At 29.1% G+C, this 20,936-nt stretch overlaps 1 protein-coding gene across 1 annotated transcript; it reads left to right on the top strand.

Moving 5' to 3' along the window:
* The first annotated feature begins 1,712 nt into the window (after positions 1-1,712).
* LOC123298142 lies at positions 1,713-20,527 on the top strand. The gene is made up of 3 exons (XM_044880056.1): positions 1,713-1,914; positions 1,972-2,217; positions 19,760-20,527. The coding sequence occupies exons 1-3, from the start codon at positions 1,735-1,737 to the stop codon at positions 19,946-19,948; spliced, it is 615 nt and encodes a 204-aa protein (XP_044735991.1). The 5' UTR covers positions 1,713-1,734; the 3' UTR covers positions 19,949-20,527.
* The last annotated feature ends 409 nt before the right edge of the window (positions 20,528-20,936 follow it).

Raw genomic sequence — 20,936 nt, 5'->3', positions numbered from 1 at the left:
TCAGTAAATACTCATATTTGGCTAGTCTCTTGGTCAATAAAGCTTTTTGCCATTATACTAAAAATAATTTTGGTACATTAAACAGCTGGTGCTAAAATTTGTTTGATTAATCCTTTGTTTATGGTATTATTAAGAATATGATTCATCAAAACCATACAATAATTAACAGATAAATCAAACATATTATAATTCTTTGTTCTATTGATTACAAAAAAAAACTTTGTTGTTTATCTAATAACACTTGGCTAAAGTTCACTATTTAGGTGTGTACAGCACCGGCTTAGTTTTTATAGCTAAGAAAAATGGTCGGATAATGCTTAATATAAGGTTGATCGGACATTAAAGCAATGTTTAAATAGAAATCTGAATTTTGATGTGTTATTAGTTGCTAATTCATACTTTACAAAATACAATTTTTAATTTCTGTTAAATTTTTTTAAGTCTACTTGCAAAATTGCAGTGTGCTGCCCGATCAACCTTAAGGGAAAAATTAACTAAGTATCTTAAAATTTAGTTATACTTAAAAAAAGTAAAAATTTTAAAGGAGTCTCAGTAGAAAAGGTCTCAGTTAAGAGAAATTTGAGAAAAACTATTTTTTAAAGAATATAAAATTAATTTACATAATTACTTTTTAGAATTATAAATAGAATTTCGCAGTTATTTAATAATAATAATTCTTTGGACTTGTTTTAAAAAATCGTATTTATTTTGGTTTTATCATCTTAACTGATAATTAGGAGAATTTCTATTCTTAAATTTTTTGTTTTATCAAGAAATAATTTTTGATCTTTAGTACCTACTCAATATTATTAAGGTATTACAATTAATAATAGCAGTAACATGGGAAATATTTTATTGAAGGTCCAAAGATTATTCTTAATTACAATGCTCGAAAATCATAGTTCAACCAAATATATAGCTATGCATCATGCAGATTGCAGATGATCGGTAGGTGCGAAAACTTTTCAAATATCGCATCTTTAAACATTAATTCTGAATGTAATTGCTCAAATCTTATATTTTTATCTGATTGATTCGAAAATTTTCATTAACAAACTCATCGAAATCTATCTTGATATTTTTTTCAATTTCAATGCCTTCGACATATGAACCAGACCTTTCAAATATTTGACATACTACTCGAAACAAAATTAATCATTTTTTCAAATAAAAAAGTCTATCAGTACTCATATCAGATAATCTATCGGATCTTTTTTTAAAATTTTTTAAATAATATTAATAAAAATTTTTAACTAACTACGTTAGACAAATTATAAACATTATCATTAAATTTAATTATTATCATTAAATCGGAACATACAATTATTAATCATTATTAATTCCAGACAGTTTCGGTAGTGGCTAATTAAAGAATAGTCATTACCGACTGACATTTTCAAAAAGGTTTGTTTCCAGAATGTCTCACAAGCATGAAGGTTATAAAGAAACCTTCATGCCCACAAGTCACAAGTGCACTTGTTGAAAGTGAACTAGTTGGTTTTATATTTGTTGGTAGACACTTTTAAAAAAAAGCTATTGAGGCATTCAGGCTTCCGTATTATAGTGACTAAATACAACTCCCTAGAGGTTTTTTGAATTACTATTGCCAATTGGTACTACTCCACTTCTATTCCTAGCTTCAGTTTTGTTTATCTTTATACCTTCAGTATTTAAATTTTTAAAAATAGAATTGCGTTATTTTTATTCAAGTTTTGCCCAAGTTTACACTTAAAAATGAATTTTACATCCCAAGTCACAGATGCACGTAATATAGAAATGAAAGCCACATTAGACAATGTTGCTGAAAAATTGGAAATTATAAAAGGACTCGCTGATACAGAAGGAAAAATAATCAAACAATTTGATACGTTTTACAATGTACAAGAAGGTCGTTTAAAGTTAAGAAAATTTGAGGTATGATTTAGTTTTTAATAAAAAAAATTCAAATTTTTCAAAATCAAATATTTCTAGGATAAAACAGATGAACCTATCGCTGAATTGATATTTTATGTAAGACCTAATGCAACAGGCGCAAAATTATGTAATTATAAGAAAATGGATGTGGATTCAAAAACATACGACTCGTTAAATGGAATCCTTTCGGCTTCGCTTGGTGTTCAAGGCACAGTTTCGAAGAAACGCCTTTTGTTTCTTATTGGACAAACGCGTGTTCATGTCGATGAAGTTGACGGTTTAGGATCGTTCATCGAATTAGAGGTAAGTAAATTAAAATATTGGAACTATTTACGTTTTTATACTTAAGCAAAACTTTTATACTTTAACCTAACATTGTTTTGCGCTTTGATCTTTTCATTTCAGTGTTTTCATCCAAGTCATGAACCATCATAATACATATGAGAATTTATTTTTTTCAAAATCACTGAAATTGCCGTTATAAATAAATCTGAAATCTGGATTTGAAATTGGATAATTTAGATTATGGTTATTTTAGCATTCTCAAGTGTGGGGGGATTTTGAACACAATATTTATCGATCTTAATGCCATCTTTTATCATTTTTTTAATTTCACTCAATTGATATACACTGATAGTAGTAGTGTTGCACTTTGATTAAGTACTTTAATGTAATAAAGATGTCGCTATTATTCTGATTATTTAGGCTAAATAATATCAAAAAAATTAAAAAAATTCAACTCATATAATAATTCAAAAGTATTTTTCGAGATATGTCTAAATTTAAATAATTGTCCACGTGGCTAAGAATGTTTAGGATAGTTAGGACTTAAATACTCTAAAAGGAATAATAGGGTAATAGGGACTCAATAAACATAAAAATTAAGCTCATTTAGCGATTAGAAGAGTATTTTTTTTTTAGATATGTCTAGCATCGTTAAAATCTAGAATCGAAACTAAAGTTTTGCATACAGAATTTAATTTATGATTGGCACGATTTCCTTAGAAGACTTTGTAAAGGGGGTTTTTGATAAAGGGTACATCTTCAAAACCAAAAACTTTACAAAAGACCGTTGAATTTTTTCAGTTAGAACTAACTTTCACACTTTCCTAAAGTTTCAGAAAGTTTGACGATAGCATTTCTGATAAGTATAGCGCGGGGATCTTTATTGTTTTTTCTGAGGCGATAATAAAAAATTAACATTTCCATTTTAATTGCAACTTAAAATTTACCATATTTTTGTGCCACACCCTCTAAGATAGTTCTCAACATCTTTCATAATATTAGATAATTTTCATAGTTTTAATTGTAAAGAAAAAACCGTATTTTCTGGGAAAAATCATTTAATCAGGTAATCGATGGAAATTTAAATAAAAACTACTCAATAATTACTTTTTTAATAACCATGTTATTACTAAATCAAGGTATTAAAGATTTTTCCCAAAAGTGTATTTTCCTGAATATTTCTGTGAATTTTTTAATGTACCGTTAACTTTAACCGTTATAATAAAAATACGTGGTGTTTCTATATTATGATGATTTTAACCTAATATTTTTTTTGATAGTAATAAGATATGGGATCATATAGGTAATAATTGTTTGGAAATTCCCGTGCTATTTTTCAGTATGTGTCATTTAAAATTACCTATGTTGGATTTTACATCAAATTAGGTAACTTTTTTAAATCTATAACATAATGTGTAATAAAGAAGTACGCACTTTTCGGACTACAAAATTCCTTATGCCATAATATCCAGCAAAAATTTAGTCCCTCTTTTTGAATAGGCCTTTGCCCCGATGTCGATTTCAATGTATATCTTCGTTAAAATTTGAAAATGTACGAGAATAGATGACAAGATCTGATCTTTTTACTTGTAAAACCACTTTTGACATGTAGTCTCTATGGCTATCGCAAGTTATGACGTCATCACGTGCTATTCTTCTCTCTTTCTGTTTGTAAATTTAAATACTTAATATTTTCGGAGATTTTCGTGTTATCCAAAAATTTATTTCAATGATGTTTTGGTTCGCCTTTCTATTGGCAATATTAAACTCTAGTAGTTTATGGACGCTCTCCTGTAACGGAGATTTTACCTTAACAAAGGTTATATCACCCGACTGATTAGTTATAGCAACCTCTTATCAATAGGGTATTATCGTTAGTCAAAAATAAATCATGAAATTTGAAAAAAGTTAAAATTTATGTAAAAATATACTTAAATATTCTGATTTTGAGCCATAAAAACACATTTTTCTTTTAAAATATTAAAATTAAAAATCGTGATTTTTAAACTGTATATCACGTGACCTAAAACGCGGGTAAGCCTTGCTGCGATGTCATAGCGGTATGAGTCATAGATCATCAGTTAGTTCAGTGTAGACAACTGGATATAATATATACATAGATAATAAGTATTTATATATATTATAATCAGATGTCTATGAATATATCTGTCAAAATTATTTGTGTTATTTCATATAGTGATACCGATATTACGTCATCAAATTGGATGCCCGCGTTTTTGACAGTTTAAAAAAGGTTTAAAATTTAATGTTAGTTTTTGGCAAGAAAGCGTGTGTATTTTTCCGAAATAAATTTTTGGTGGCTCTTTATTAGCAAAATCAATATTTTGAAGTACTTTTTCAAAAATAGTGGAATACCCTATTGAAAACATATTTCATTGGCATGCGCAGTTTTAGTTTTACTAACGATAAATAAGTTTTCTTGGTAGATTTTTTCTAATCCTAAGGCGCTAGATATCATTTGAGAAACTATTAAGTAGCAAATTTTATCAAATTATTAGCATATTTTTTCAATTTTTGATTTTTTTTTTCATTGTTATTTATGTTTTTCAAAAAAAATTAAACTTGATTCAATTAACATTTGAATTTATAAATTAAATTTTGATAAACATTATTATTATTATTTTTTTTTTTAAATTTAAATATATAATACATTTTATAATCGTTGACGTAATATTTGCAATATTTTGTAACGCATTGACGTTGGTTAGTGACGTCATTTGGTAATAAATGTATGTTAGTTATTTTAATTTTATTTTAAAGTACACCTGAAGAGTATAATATATGTTTTAAAGATGAATGTTGTTTTGAAAGGTATCGTAATGAGGTTAAAAAAACTACTTTTTAATAATAAATAAAAGATCTCTTACGTCTTTTGCGAGTTCTTTAATGTAGACTGGTCTCACTGTTGGTGATTGTTTATGTTTATCGACTACATATAAAGGGGTGGAGCTACACAATTTTTGGCAGTTAGAGATTGTAATGACGTCAAAGTTAATCTTTTATTAAGGTAACTTGCAGTGCTGGATTACCCATTAGGCCGGACTAGGCCATGGCCTAGGGCCCCCGACGGACAAGGACCCCCACGAAAATCTGATATGATTATTTTTGAACAAAAATTTTCAATTTCAAGTTTTTTTTTTTCAAATTTCGAAAAAATTTCTTTTCAACCAATTTATTTCATGATAATATGTATTTTGAAACTCAAAATATGCAAAATAACGATTAATTTTACAATTATTAAAAAAAGGGGGGCCCAAAAATTTTATTGGCCTAGGGCCCCCGATGGGCTTAATCCGGCACTGGTAATTTGATTCAAAAATGGACTTGGACGCATTGCCAATTACATTATACAACGGTGCTAGTTCATTCGTTTTTGAATTTTAGCTTATATAAATCTTGATAATTGGGAATGGATTTTACATCAATAAAACCCTATGTTTTTGAGATATAGACTAAAATCGATCCAAATATTGCGATATCTTAGAAACTCTGCACCCAATCATTAAATGAACCTGATTTTTATACTTTTTGGGTCAAAATTACCCCATCCACCGAGTTTCATCAAATTCCAAAACAAAAATTTTTTTTTTGCGTTTTTCTCGATTTTTTCAAGGGGTACCCCTTAAAAAAAATTTCATAAATTTGAGAAAATTTTTTATCTCCAATTTCGATAAAATTCAGTATATAAGGTAATTTTAACCCAAAAAGTTCAAAAATAGGGTGCATTTGATGACTGGTCGAGTAGTTTTTGAGATATGGACTAAAATCGATACAAATATTGCGATATCTCGGAAATTCTGCATCCAATCATTATATTAACGCGATTTTTATACTTTTTGGATCAAAATTACCCCATCTACCGAATTTCATCAAATTCCAAAACAAAATTTTTTTTTGCATTTTTATCGATTTTTTACCCCCTTAAAAAAATTGCAAAAAATCGAAAAATCTTTTTTATCTCCAATTTCGATAAAACTCAGTATATAAGGTAGTTTTGACCCAAAAAGTACAAATTTGAGGACTGGTCGAATAGTTTTTGACCAGTCATCAGTAGTTCGAATAGTTTTTGACCAGTCAGACTGCAGACCAGAACTGTAGTGTTAGTCACATTTGCTCTAATTTGTTCTTGAGGATTCAGTCGTAGATAAAGGTGCATCACTATAATATGTGTTAAGATATATATATTTTTTTTAATACACATAATTTTCCTTCCTCAAAAACTGATTTTATAAATAATTTCATTGATAAAAATTAATTATACATAATTCATCAATTTTATCAAATAAAAAAAAAAAATTCATTTCCTAGGCAATGTGATGTTTTTTTAAATGTTTTGCCACAAGTAGTTATCAATTGTTTTTTTATGATAATTTCAAAATCTTTGATGTGATTTTCAAAACCTGTTTTGGTTATAATATAATTATATGCCATAAAAAAAATCACTGATATAAAAAAATTGAATATAAATTGAATTTTCATTGTACATGAACAAAGTTTTTACATAAACATCCATTCACAACAAATCAACTCAAGGTTAAAAATTATGTCCTGTTCTTCGTTAATCCAGTGTAGTGCACTAACAATGTAAGTGTAAGTAGGAAAGGTTAGTTTTATTACAAATTTCTTAGCAAAATCTTTTCATGTTTACACTTAGTTTATTACACAGAGATAAAAAGAACAAAATTTACTTGGTAGCCACTTAAAAAGTTTTATTATACAAAAAAATTTGTTAATATACATTGTGTGCTTGTTTTTCATTCAGTTTTTTTTTTACCAAACATTTTTCATTCATAAAATGTTAATCACTTACAAACATGATTTACCACATTATTTTCATTAATTAATTTATTCTTTTTAGGGATGGTTAAATTGTTTTTGTACAAAATGATTTATATATTAAAATGTCATACTAGTTATAGACTGGCAGCTACTAAAGAAATTTCGGTGTCGATCGAATAATGTACTGCAATCAGGCTGAAGTACTGATATCAAGAGGGGGGAGGTAAAAGCCTGATAAATATCTCGTTCTAGGACGTTAACCCGTACCCTCGAGACTTATTCAATCCTCTGACATGCGCAGTTCATGTCTTGCACGCTATCTTATAGAGCGTCTCTTTGGTTGTTTCATCTCGAATTCCCCCTTTCGATCGAGCTGAATAGTAAATTCTATCAGAATACGAAGAAATTCTTCCTGAAGATGAAAAGATTATGTCATATATGCTATCATAATTCAGACAGGTTGCACTGTTGTCTAACTCGATCGAATCAAAATAATTGAGAAGCTGATAAATGAAATGATCAGCGGAAAAGTTTGTTAAACACATATGGGGTATCACAATGGGCCCTGTGGCCTAAGTTTATCTTTCGTGGCCAAGCTAATATAGCTAACCTAACCCAATGATAAAAAAAATGCCTTTTAAGTTTGCAGTGATCTATAACCATCAAAAACAGGAGATTTACATCTTTCCCGTTTTTGCCAATCCATTAGATTGGCTTTGCGGCACTGCGTCTAGTTTTCATCAGCTTAACTTTCTTACATTCCTTTGTACGAGCTCTGGCACAGGTTTGAGACTTCTTTTTGGATAAGTTCTTCGATCATTTCGTTGCCCTCGATTCTGCAGTGCCCTGGTTGTCGACATCTTTGCCTTTCTCAAAATAATATTTTTATTTGATTGATATTAATAAAATCAAAAGCTCTTTTACTACTCTCATCAGTCTCTTCTATAGCAAAAGTGACCGCAGGGCCCGACCAGTTTTATAATAAACTAAAAGCCAGTCTAATTTGCTAGCAAATTCTATTATTTTCCATCCAAATTGATTGTCAAATCAGCTGTAATTTAATTTAATGAATATGATATCATACAATTTCATAGTGTCACTTACGGTACGTGTACTTGATTTTCTCAACGTTTGATGTTTAAACGATGTAAAACATATTTGATATTGTTGTTGGTGGTTATAAGTTATCATCCCCCACTACTACCCCTACTCTTCTAAAAGATAGTATTCCATTCCAGCAGCATCGCGGTGCGGTGTAAGACACATTAAAGATAAGGTTTCGTTTTCGTCTATTCAGTTGTAAACTTTCTCTATATATGACCTTTCTTCATGCTTTTATAATAAATGTATATTCTATTTTTAAAGTATCTCAATATTGTTGAGATTTTCTTTACACCATTCATTTTCATACCTGTAGGGTCGTATCATTTTACATAAAAAGGTGAAATTTAACGTAAATAATTGATGATGTTTTTTTTGATATGAGCTATGACATTATTCAAGGTCATTTTAAGAAAAGAAAAACATGTAGCGCAGCAGCTGCGTGCACTCAGTGAAGTTCCCTTTACGAAATTTAAAAACGTAAAAAATTTTAATTCGTTAAATTAATTAAGTCTCTTTCAAATAGGCTTGAATATTGTTTGTACATTTTTTGTAAAATACACTTTTTGGGAAACACTTAATTCTTAGGGCATTTACAAAACTTTATACAAAGTAAAAAACAAAGGCTCGTGGAAGTATAGTACCGAACAGTCTTTTAATAAATCTAAAGCCACTAAAGTAAATAGTACCGAGAGTTTACAATTGGTTAGCCAAAGCCAATGACTAACTAAGAAATCTTTGCTAGGCATACCACAAATTTGCTTAACAAAGATTTCGATTATATCACCGATTGATTGGAAGAGTGGCGAGGAAGGACAAAAAAGACGATCAAAATTATAACCACAGGTATAACGAAAGGTACGGTTTCTTCCTATACATCATCAATTGAAGACTTTCAACTGGAAAACAACTAATAACGTTGTGGAGCGGCGTTATTTAGAGATGGAGAAGATTTCATGCCCAAATAAGGCTGAAAACTGACAGTTTTTGCAAGCTCCTTTTCGTAGGAATTGGGAAAACCTAGTTGATGGTGGTAAAGCTAGATAATAATGATCATAGAAGAGTTTGCCAAAATCATCAAATGAAGAACTCGAGATCAGAGTAAAGAGAGCTGGGCTTAGTCAAAAAAAAGATAGAATGCAGGCCCCGTTGGGTCGCTTCTTTTCTTGAGAAAATCATATGACGATTTAGGAAAATCTTTTGAAACATAGTTTCAAACAATTTCATAGCTGTCTATTAGAGTTTTGTAAACTACAGTCATTAATATACAAAAAAAAAAATTGAAAATTTGGTTGAAATTTGAACTTTTACGAAAAAAAACTTAAGTGAATACTCATCCCTGCTTGGTTTAAAACATCAAACAACAAATTTTTATGAAAAAAAAACAACAATAATTTTGTTATTCAATGAAAACCACATTACCACATCCAGTGAGTCTCGATAGTATGAAATATATAAAGAAACTTATATTATATCTATTAATATACTTAAATCAAAACTAATAAGAATCTGCCATAAATCCTCTGTATACAGATCGAATTTTTTCTTCATTGTTTGAATCTTTGGACCCAACGATAAATGCCCAAAAGACTGAAAAAATAGGATTTTAGTTGTAATGTGTTTTTATGGCAGTTTTGTCCCAAATTTTCTACTATAAATTCACAAGCTAAAAGCATTAATTATTAATTAATTATACACTTAGATGTAACTGATTCCATCACATAATAATTAAATAATAATAAATTTTTTACTATTGTAATAATATTATTTAAGTGATAATTAATATTAGTGTGTAAAATAAAGTGCTATTTGTTTTATTTGCTGCAAACATTCAAGGATAAAAGATTCCAATCATATAATAATTGTGGTAGGTCTCAATTAGTATTATCAGAGTATTTTTATAAAAACAATGGTATATTACACATCTAGCGAGCAAAAGTAAATAATGTCGGTTTTGCCTCGAGCGACATTGAACATGAGATCGGAGGCATTTATTTTTCTTGCTCCTGTGGTTTGTATACTGCTCGATTTCATTTAGCATAGAGGAACGAAAGTTGACCGTTCTGCCCGGTGGCGAGAGTAAGTGTTTTACAATTTTTACTTTGACAAAAATTGATTGTGGCATCGGCTATTATTCAGTTACTTGTGCAATCATAAAAGTGTATCTTTGGTCACACAACAAAATAAGTAGCATTTTAAAAGTTCATCAACGGATGTGTATGAGAAGTATCCTTGGGGAGAGGGGAGTAATGATCAGGAGCTATGGATTTAAGGTTCGGTATACGGCGTGGTAGCGAAAATTACATTGTCTGATTAATCAGAAAGCACATAACTAGAGACTTAAATCAAAAGGACAATCAAAGTATACCTGAAGATGGCAAGGCATCGCGAAAAAGGAGAGAGAGGCAGAGAGAGATAAGAAAAATTGGCCATGGGTGTATATCGAATTCGAACGGATTGGTGGCTTAAACTTGACGCAACTCTTGTTGTAACAGCAAATCGAAGGAACTGTGCTTGTTAACCCCCGACACAAAAATAGGGTTGTTATAAGTTTAACGTGTGTGTCTATGTGTTCGTCTGTGGCATTGTAGCTCTTAAACGGATGAAGCAATTTTGATTTTTTTGTTTGAAAGGTGACTTGATCGAGCGTGTTTTTAGCTATGTTTCAAGAAAATCGCAAGGAGCAAACCACATTTATCGGTGGTTTTTTAAAGTTTGTTAATTTTATTTGTTAAGTAAAATAAGAGCTAGGTTTAACGATTAAGTATGCTATAACTAGAAGCTATTCATTATATTACATTGAAGTAATATTTGTTAAATTATGTACATTTATAAACATAAAATTTATTTATGAAAATCTACGCACATAAAAAGAAGTTATAAAATTTTTTTTTTTTTTTTGAATACATAAATATGTTTAAAATCATTCATAAATAAGAATTGAATATCCAATCAAAATTAGTGGTTAATTATTTATATAATTTTTTTTGTATCGAGCTCACTTTAATTGTATTATTTCCTCGCACAAACCACTATTTTATCTATGTTTTTTTTGGTATTTCTATTATTTTTATTTTTCATTAAGTAATTTGTAAAGCACGTGGCGTGAACATACGAGCACATCCTATTTGTAAACCAGATAGCGGGGGGGTGAACGCGGATTGTTTATTTCATTGAATACAATTTTTTTTTTTGATTTATCAATGAAAAATACTTTTGAAAGTCAAGTTTATATCAATTAGTAGAACGTACTTTATATGTACATGCAGAAAGGTAAGAAAACACCCCCCTTAAAATTTTCAAAATTGATTTTGACTACACTATTTAGTACACTTTTAAATTTATTTTGACCTTACTAACGCATAAATCGGTAATAGCGACCTATTGTCACTGGAATTATTCAGTCACGATCAACAAGTGTACATCGAATTCCTTCAATGTCGTAAAACCGACTTGGGTTGTAGTTAAATGGATAGTTTTCCATAGCCAAACGTGAAAAAATTCGAAATTTTTCGCCCAAACTTTTTTCCAAGGAAATTGTACCTAACGACATTCTTTTTGATATTGTCGAAAAACTCGTGTTTGATTATACAATCCTAAAAGAAATCCGTGCCAAAAATATTATAGCAAATTGAACAATTTTCTCGAAATCTCACGCACGTTTAGTTTAGTAATTTTTTTGGTAACATCTAAGACCTAAGAATCAAAATTTGACAATGCATTGTGTTTATATGATGAAAAATTAGCTCTTTTTCATGGACAGCTTGTATTTTCTAAAAAGTATTGCTAAGATCTGGTTACTAGTTTATCTGAATGTTTTTTTATTTGTAAGTATCGATAGATTCTGCGCTTAAAGGAATTTTATTCACGATAAAGTATATGAATTGATTTTGTAAAATATTTAACATGCATTTAAATGCATTCCGTCGAAGGAAGTTGACCTTGGTAAAGGTGAAATAAGAGGAGGTTAATGTCAAGTTTACCTGAAGATGCGATGGTTTGTTTATATTTCGTCATATTTTTATATTGAAGTACTTTTTGCTTAACGAAACTTGGTATAATATATACAGTGTTTGTATGTTCTTAAGGTAGTTCACTCGTGAAATGGGTTTTCTAATGAAAGTATTCTGTTCATTTATGAAAAAAAAAGGAAATTTGTTCACCGTCTGTGGAATGAAATATAAACTATTAAAATGTACATAATTAATAGGCTGGAGGTATATCAAATATAAAAAAAATATATACTTTTCTTTATATCGCAAAAACGATTCTTACCGTTTTTACCCGACTGAGCAACGCAAAGACGTGTCAAGGTAGTACCTACACGAAAGTGATATTCCAAGAATTTCTCAAAACTCAGAATATAAAATATTTAATTCATAATACACTTGCTGTTAAAATTAGAAGATGATTTACCATGCCATACATGAGATATTAGCAATTAAAAGTGACGCAATTTGTACGTGTACATGGGAGAAGTGTATAAAAATACACAAATTTACAAATATTATATTTATTTACCAATGAATGACGTCCACCATCTCTATGAAAAACTAATATAATGTAGAATACTATATTTAGAAAATATATAAATAAAAATAAAAATTATTTACCATATAGTTTCGATAAAAAACTTAAATAAATAACTCGTTTTAGCGATGATTTTTGTGGAAAAGATATGAAGACTAATGTTAAAGGCATATGTCATAGTGTGTGTATTTATATGTATACTAGAAACAGTAGTGAGGAACTACAGTCTTTTGAAAATAATATATGGTATATGTATAATAGTCATAGCACAGTTAATGCACTGAATGATAGTATTAGTCCAAAACTTTTTGACTGGACGGTCGCGGAGGAACTACCTTAATATGTTTATTAGTCTATTTATGTGTGTTCCTATATGGCACACTGGAGACCAAACACCTGAACCGATTTTGATGATTCAGACGTCAATCGATTTGTCTTATCCTTGCGAGATGCTTGAGAATGCTTCTAAAGGTATGGCAAGAATGAAAATTCAATATGGCGCGTACCAGGTGCCAAATATATAACAAGTGAACTACCTTAATGCACCATAGAGTGAATTTATTTTTAAATGAGCATTCTTCCCTTTTAAGCACATTTATTTTGAAACATAAATTTTGTGAGAAGGATTCATGAGGATAATATTTAATATTTCAAGATATTATTATGAAGGTAAATAATATCGGTCGTTTATCATAGCGGTCTTGGTGAGGATATTAAGTTCATCGGACAATTAGAAGTATAGGTTAAAATTGACTTCTAAGATTTTATTACATTGTTAGTTAGTTTACAGGTGAAGCTAATAAATGCGTGTTGAAAATTATCGACTTATATTCAATCTAAATCCTAGGGAGAGTTAAGATTATCAATTTTTTTTTATAAATTAGTATAATAAATTATTTTGCTTGAGGCAAAACATGAACACACATTTATGACTTCCAAATAACCATCGCGTCCACTAGTTTGGTACACTCGTTAGCATGTGTATTGCATCATTTCCAGTTTTTTATTTACATGTATTGTTTTTTTTTGCTGGTTAAAAAAAAAATGAATAAAACATCCGCTAAAGTTTTATTATTAATTAACCACAAAAATGTTTGAAATATTTTCCAAAAATATATATTTCATACACACACACATTTAATTTAAGTGCACAAATGTGCACGATCTACGGCAAGTGCTTTCAAGTATGCTTCAATTAATGTTAATTATTCATATACAAATTAATATGTTGTTTCCGCCAATATTAATTTTTATTTATTAATTATTTATATTTAAATAAATTATAAAATTTTAATTATCATGTATAAATATATATAATATTATTAATAAGTTGGTTGAATATTCGATGCCTTATTATCAATGTCTCATGTAAAATATCCAGTGCTGGATTTACACTAGGGTCAGTCGGGGCTAGCGCCCAGGGCGGCAAATTTTCTAGGGCGGCAAAATTTGGAAAGTGAGAAAACCTTTTCTATACAATATATAAATAACTAATTCTTTTAAATAAACATTTGATCTTCAAGAAATATAATTGCATTATGTATCAAATTAAAATTTTGTATATTATAATATATTAAATTTAAGTGAAAACTATTAAAATAAAATTAATTTATTTCCATAAAGGTTTGAAAAAATAAAATTTGATATTTTTTTTCTGGAATTGATAAATATAGTTTTTTTTTTGAAGAATTAAAAAAATTTTTTTTTCTCATGTTTATTGAGAACTCTGGACATAAAGCTGAAGATTTGCTAGTTGCTGTATTATCTGTTCTTGAGTTTTTTGATCTTGATCTCTCAGATTGTCAGAGTCAGTCATATGATAACGCGAATAATGTATCAGGAATTTATTCGGGATTACAGGCAAGAATTCATGAAAGTATATCTTGCAGAACATGCTCCTTGTGCTGCTCATTCTATGAATTTAGTTGGAGTTCACGCAGTAGAATGCGCCCCAGAAGCTGCGTCATTCTTTCAAACAGTACAAACTTTATACAACTTTTATACTGCATCGACGCATCGCTGGGAAGTCTTACAGTCTCATACTGAAAAAAAGAATTGCGTTAAAAACTTTATCTGCAACCAGATGGTCAGCTCGTTATGAAGCGGTTCTTTTTTCTGCAATTAATTAGTTATTCTAATTCTTAAAAAATAAGATATCAAAACTATTAAAATAAAATTTCAGTCATAGGGCGGCATTTTCTTCAGTGCCCCAGGGCGGCAGTAATTTAAATCCGGCCCTGAAAATATCTTAGAAAAATTATGAGAGATCTATCAATTTGAAATTTGATTAAAGGCATATATTATTTGAAATATGTTTATGAAACTTATTTTTAGAAGCCTTTAGTTTCACCTATCCCGTTGTCTGTTTGTAATTAAATCTTGTAAGTCTAATTTGATCCACTTCCCGGTTTCCGATTGAGCTGAAATTTTGCATGCACATTTAGTTTGGATGACACTGCATGGTATAGTTGTGGCGTTCTGATTTTCCCATCGCTTCCACAATATTTGATATATATATATACATTAATTTTAGTTTTAAATTAAATACTTTTTAAGGGATAAGCTTATTGTACTAAAAAGTAGAAAATCATTTTATCTATGAGTCATTCATACCTGACTATTTGTAAAAGCTTGAGGCGCTTAATATCAAGAATGAATCGAAAAATATTTATGCATGTAGAGTAGATGAGGCGTTCCAATTAATTTTTGATATTTTAAATTGAGCGCCTCAAGCTTTTACAAAATAGACGGGTATGAGTGACTCATAGATAAAATTATTTTCTACTTTTTAATACAATAAAAGCTTGTTTTAAACAAAATTAAACAAAAACAGTTTTAAACAAAAAAGTAACAGTTAGAATAGAATTATCCATTTATAATTTTTGTAAAACAATTTGGTGGGTGGGAAATTAATCTTTACTAAACGAAAAATAATCTCAATCCAACACCGGTCATATGTTCCAATATGTTTGTCGAAGTCTTTCCTTTGGATTTCATCATCTTGAGAATCTATAAATTAATAATCATAAAAATAGTATTTAGCAGGTATCCACGATGTGTACTCGTGGAGGTTGTAAAAGGTGATGCAATATTATCACCAGGTTTGTGTGTTTGTGTGTGTGTGTGTGTGTACCATTTATTTTTCTGACTATGGTAGTTGAGATGGGTCAGTCAGAATTAAACACATCACCTCTCTTCTTATGCTTGTTCTTTTTGTATCGATATACTACACCGGGAGTTCAAGTAGAGAGGGAAAATGCTATTAAAGTGCTATAAAGCTTTCCTTTTTTATTTACACTATACACGGGTACAAAAACAACATATAATGATTGTAAGCTACCTCGTTAGGCATATAAAATATATCAAGTAAGAATAGTTTTTATGGACGTTATTATGTATAAAACAAAGAGGGAATGTATACTGTGTGTTATGGTGTTATATATTTATGTGTTACTGTGTGTGATTGGTATTGTATGTGTACAACTTCAATTGATATAAGAACGTCCATAAGAACTCTTCTTACTTCATATATTATCAATGGCTAACGATATAGTTTACAAACAGTATAATTTATCTTACAACTGGTTTAAAAAAATAACAAATTATTTTTATTTTATGTTTATTATTAATATTAGTTTTTTTGTTTATTTTTTAAGTAATTTCCCCCACCACTTTTATTCATGATATTATTATAAATGTTGCCTGTTTAGTTCAAGGTTGTTCAATAGTAGAAATGCAATTTAATATTGCGTACAATTTATCTAGCAAATAATTATACTTATAGTCAAAGAAAATGGACCAAAATTTAAAATATTAAAAGCACTCTTACATTAAAGCATTTATGTTATATTTAATTGTATGTTTGAAAGAGTTAAACTTAAAATCTATTTGGTGGATTTGGATGAAAACTTTTTTAAGCAAAAATCTCTCTAATCTTATCTTTAACTTATCTATATCATATCTTTAACTTATATACTTTAATCTTATATATAATCGGTCTCTCTTCGTTTTGAACAACCTATATCTGTGATAATTTTAGTAATCATAAGGTTCAATTTTAATGTAATAAACTCATGAAAATCATATAAACATTTTCATTTTAATGATGTCTCATTTTCTTTGCAGTCTATGTACGCATAATAAACAAAGTTTAATAATTTTTTTTTTTTTTTTATAAATATTATTTTTTATAGTAATATTTTTTAAACTCCCCAAAGTCATAAAACATTTTGCCTAAGGGCTCTGGGAAAACTTTATTGAAATGCTTTATATTTTTCAAATATTCATGAGTTTTTCACAAATTTTAATTAATTTTATCATTTTTTTGTTATTGCAATAATATTTACATTTTTGATAATCTTTTTCAAAAACCCAAGTCTCAGACACCAGCCTTTTGGACCCTATATCTCACTGATAGCTCTTTAATAACAACAAGATTGAACTTCTTCATATAACAATTTCTTCGGGGATTTTAGAGGTGTGTACGTATTACTTCAGCTATAGCTATGGCTATTCTGCCGTTCGACCATTTAAAAATTTATTAACTAATTTGATGCCGATTTCTTTTGGATTTCAAATAAACAGATCCCGATCACAGTCTTTGATAGTCAACCATTCTGAATGGCCTAAATAGAATGGCCCAATTAATGGTAGGACTCTCACTCTTGAAAGGGTGTGAAATGGATTGAAATCGTATAAGAGCTGGTAAGGTTTTAAAGAGTTTATTTGATAACTGAATTTCGGAGATGTCTTTCGTTATTGAATTTCGGTAGGAATAAAGAACTTTTTGTATCTAAGGTTTGGCAGCCTTGAAATCCGGTATTCTATCAATCATTTTATTTTGTCTGATTGTACCGGATTATTTCCTTAGAAAGTGTTCTGATACTGAACTCACAAATCGTTTCTTAATTTTTCGATATTTAAACAGTCTGAGAATTTGACCCAGAATGAAACACGCTATCTATATTTCGTGATTCTGTTTCCGTTACTCTTTGTTGATAACTACATAAAAATTCGAGGGATTTTCCCAATCAAATAATAAAATAACCAAAAATAATGTGGGAAATATCAAATAAACCCGTGTGATCTTTTTAGGGCGTCCCGAGGCAGGTGTAAAACTATTAAAAAATGTATAATAAATCATAGTACTCACTTGTTTGTTTATATTGAAAAGAAAATAACCCACAAGAAGTAGATTAAATTACAAGTGTTGTTTTTTAAAAATTTATTTATAGTTATTGGGTATTCCCTGTTTGATTATAAAAAATCCAATCTTAACTTTTTTTTTGTTATAAACTTTTTGATAGAATGTTATTGTTTTTACTTCGAAAAACGAAATAAAAAGTTTACCATTTCGGAATCATATTTGTAAGTTTCGTGCCTCAAGCTTTTACAAATAGATACGGGTATGAGTGACTCATAGATAAAATTATTTTCTACTTTTTAGCACAATAAAAACTTGTTCTTTAAAAAGTATTTTTATTAAAAGTATTTTTATTCAAATTAATAATTTAAAAAAAAAGTATATATATCAAATATGGTGGAAGCGATGGGAAAATCAAGACGCCATAACCTTACCATGGATTGTCATCCAAACTAAATCTACATGCAAAATTTCACCTCAATCGGAAACCGGGAAGTGGATCAAATTTGACTTGCAAGATTTGATTACAGACAGGCAACGGGATAAGTGAAACTAAATAAAAGCTTGTAAAAAGGTCTAAGATACCAAAGGTAAAGAGTAATACATAATTAATTTACTAATTCAGAAAGTTATTGGGTGTGGTTCATAAAAACCATATCCACCACGTCTGCTACCACGCTTTTAAATGAATTCTAAATTGTTTATAAAATTTGATTGATAGGTTCGTTAAAAAAAATATGAATGATAACCCCAATTTTGTGATATTATTAACAAAATTGGAGCTAATTTGCATGTTATTAAATAATTTTTGATACATTTTATTATAATTGTAAACATTGATATCGATGAATTTTATCTAAAAATAGAAGTGTGTAATGTACTTATTATCACTAAAATGATGGGAATTTCGAAGATGTTATCAATATATCTGCAAGCTGCGTATATATTTTACCCTCGGTCACGTCATTTCACAGTGCGATATTGTAATCATAAAATTCTTTTTTTGAATTCACAAACCAATTTTATAGGTCAAATTTAATAAAGCTGAAAAACAAACCTTTATAATTAAAATGTATTAAAAGTTCAAATTCCTAACCTCTCCACTTGGCTTTTTAGTTGATCCTTTTACTTTTTACTGCCATGTACATGGCAGAAAGAGTCAATTTCTCAAAAAATTCGGACTAGTTTCGAGTTGAAATCTGTGCATATCTTATTAGCCATAGAATGTCGAAATTTTGGAATTATGATTGTTGAAACATATATCTAGTGATCCAATTTCATTTCCTATGTTTACCACTCTGTAAATTAGAATGCTGTGGAAATTAGAATAACAATTCTGTAAGAACTGTGTATAGATATTTCGGGGAAGATTATGACCACTTTAATCGTCCAAGTGAGCGAACAATTCGCATCATTGTGCATTACTTCGAGGGAACGGTAAGACATGTGTAATATCGTAGCGTGCGTTCAGCCAGAAATACGCCATTGGATTTTTTGAGGGGTGTTTTCTTAAGAGTGGCGTCTATATCAACAAACCTGCTACGTTGGATCACGTAAAAGCTAAGGCCTGGTAAATTATAAAAGAAATAACCCCTCGAAACATGCTTATGGTAAAAACAATCGACCTTCCATACCGTTGCAAAAGAAGTACCTATACTGGCCTCTTACAATCCCATATTTCTAGCTTTATTCTTTATTTGTTTTTTATGATTTTTTACCAATTCCTAATCTACAAATTTTTTCTCTCAACGAAGAGTTGATTCTAGTTAATCAGTACAGGTAACTTTAACATTTTCCAATATCGATATTTGAATAATAATTCACCATTTTCAAAATCATAATAAAATCGGTTTCTTTTTTTTCAAAACCGCTTTAAACCAGATTTTCTTATAATAACTTGCTGTATACTATAATTATTTTTATGCTTGTTTTTTTTTTTTTTTTTTTTTTTTTTTTTTATTTTTTTTTTTTTTTCTTTTTTTTCAGACTGTCCTTGATGCCACGCAATCGATTGAAGAAGGTCACCAAATTTTAAAAGAATTAATGTCAAAATTAAAAATTGATACGAAAAAGTGTTTAGAAGTTAGTTATAATGATATGTTAATATCAGCTGCAAGTAGCAATAAAACTTTAGATAAAAGCGTACCTCAATTCGTAAAAAACACTATGGTATAGTTAATTTGGTCGCTTAAAATGAAATGAGAAATATTTAGATATACATATACATTGGCAATCTTTCTTATTCAATCTCATTTCATTTTGAACGATCAAAAGTTATGGAACTTGAGTGTGCAGCTTTTTCGAATCGTTACCTAGAACTCTACAATTATAAACAAGTCCTTAGCCTGAAAAAATGATTCTGCTCTGGCTGGCACTGATTGTTAGAATCCCCCTAAAAAACATTAATAGTTTATGATAATTTGTATTCAAGTTTTCTTCGAAAACTTACTTACGATTGGACAATTTTTTTTTTTTTTAATATAAAAATTGGCCCTTGACGTTTATTGCTTTTTTTTTGTGTCTACCATAAGAAAGTAATTATTAAAAAGGGCTAAAAAATATTCTCGGAGAAGATGATGGCTGAGAAAATAGAAAAATGTAGATTGCTATATCACCTCTTGAGACGTTTCTCAACTACGGTGAATTTAAAGTATAAAGATGCCTCATTTTAATTAGAATATTTATAGGATTTAAAAACAGCTTTATTCTATGTGGATTAGAGGGGATACGTAGGTAGGTAACGTGCAAAAAGAAATAAAAGTATTGAGTGATGGTAACGAATTTGATTTGATTGTTCCTTTTTTAGATTTAAGATTTATATTTAATCATTTTCGGGAATAAAATGCATTTAAGAAAATTTATTTTGTATTCTTTTGTATTTTCGCCCAAAATAACACGTTATCGAAACCTTATGTAATGGAGATCAAAAACATTATTTGGTGAATTTCGAATTCTAGTTGTGAGTTTCTACCATGAAAAGTTTATTTTCTTTTTAGAATCAGTATAGAATTTTCTTGTATTAAAACTCCTTGGAATATACCTTCGAGTGGGTCTTGATACATACATCAAGTTGATTGTCGTTTCCTTAGAATAAAGTCTTTTAACGATTGAAAATAATAATTTCCTTATATCCAATAATAATTTCCACATAATTTAGGCAGTT

This window comes from Chrysoperla carnea, chromosome 4 (assembly GCF_905475395.1).
Source record: "Chrysoperla carnea chromosome 4, inChrCarn1.1, whole genome shotgun sequence".
Lineage (NCBI taxonomy): Eukaryota > Metazoa > Arthropoda > Insecta > Neuroptera > Chrysopidae > Chrysoperla > Chrysoperla carnea.
Note: the sequence above shows the minus strand (reverse complement) of the source record. Positions and strands in the feature narration are given on the sequence as shown.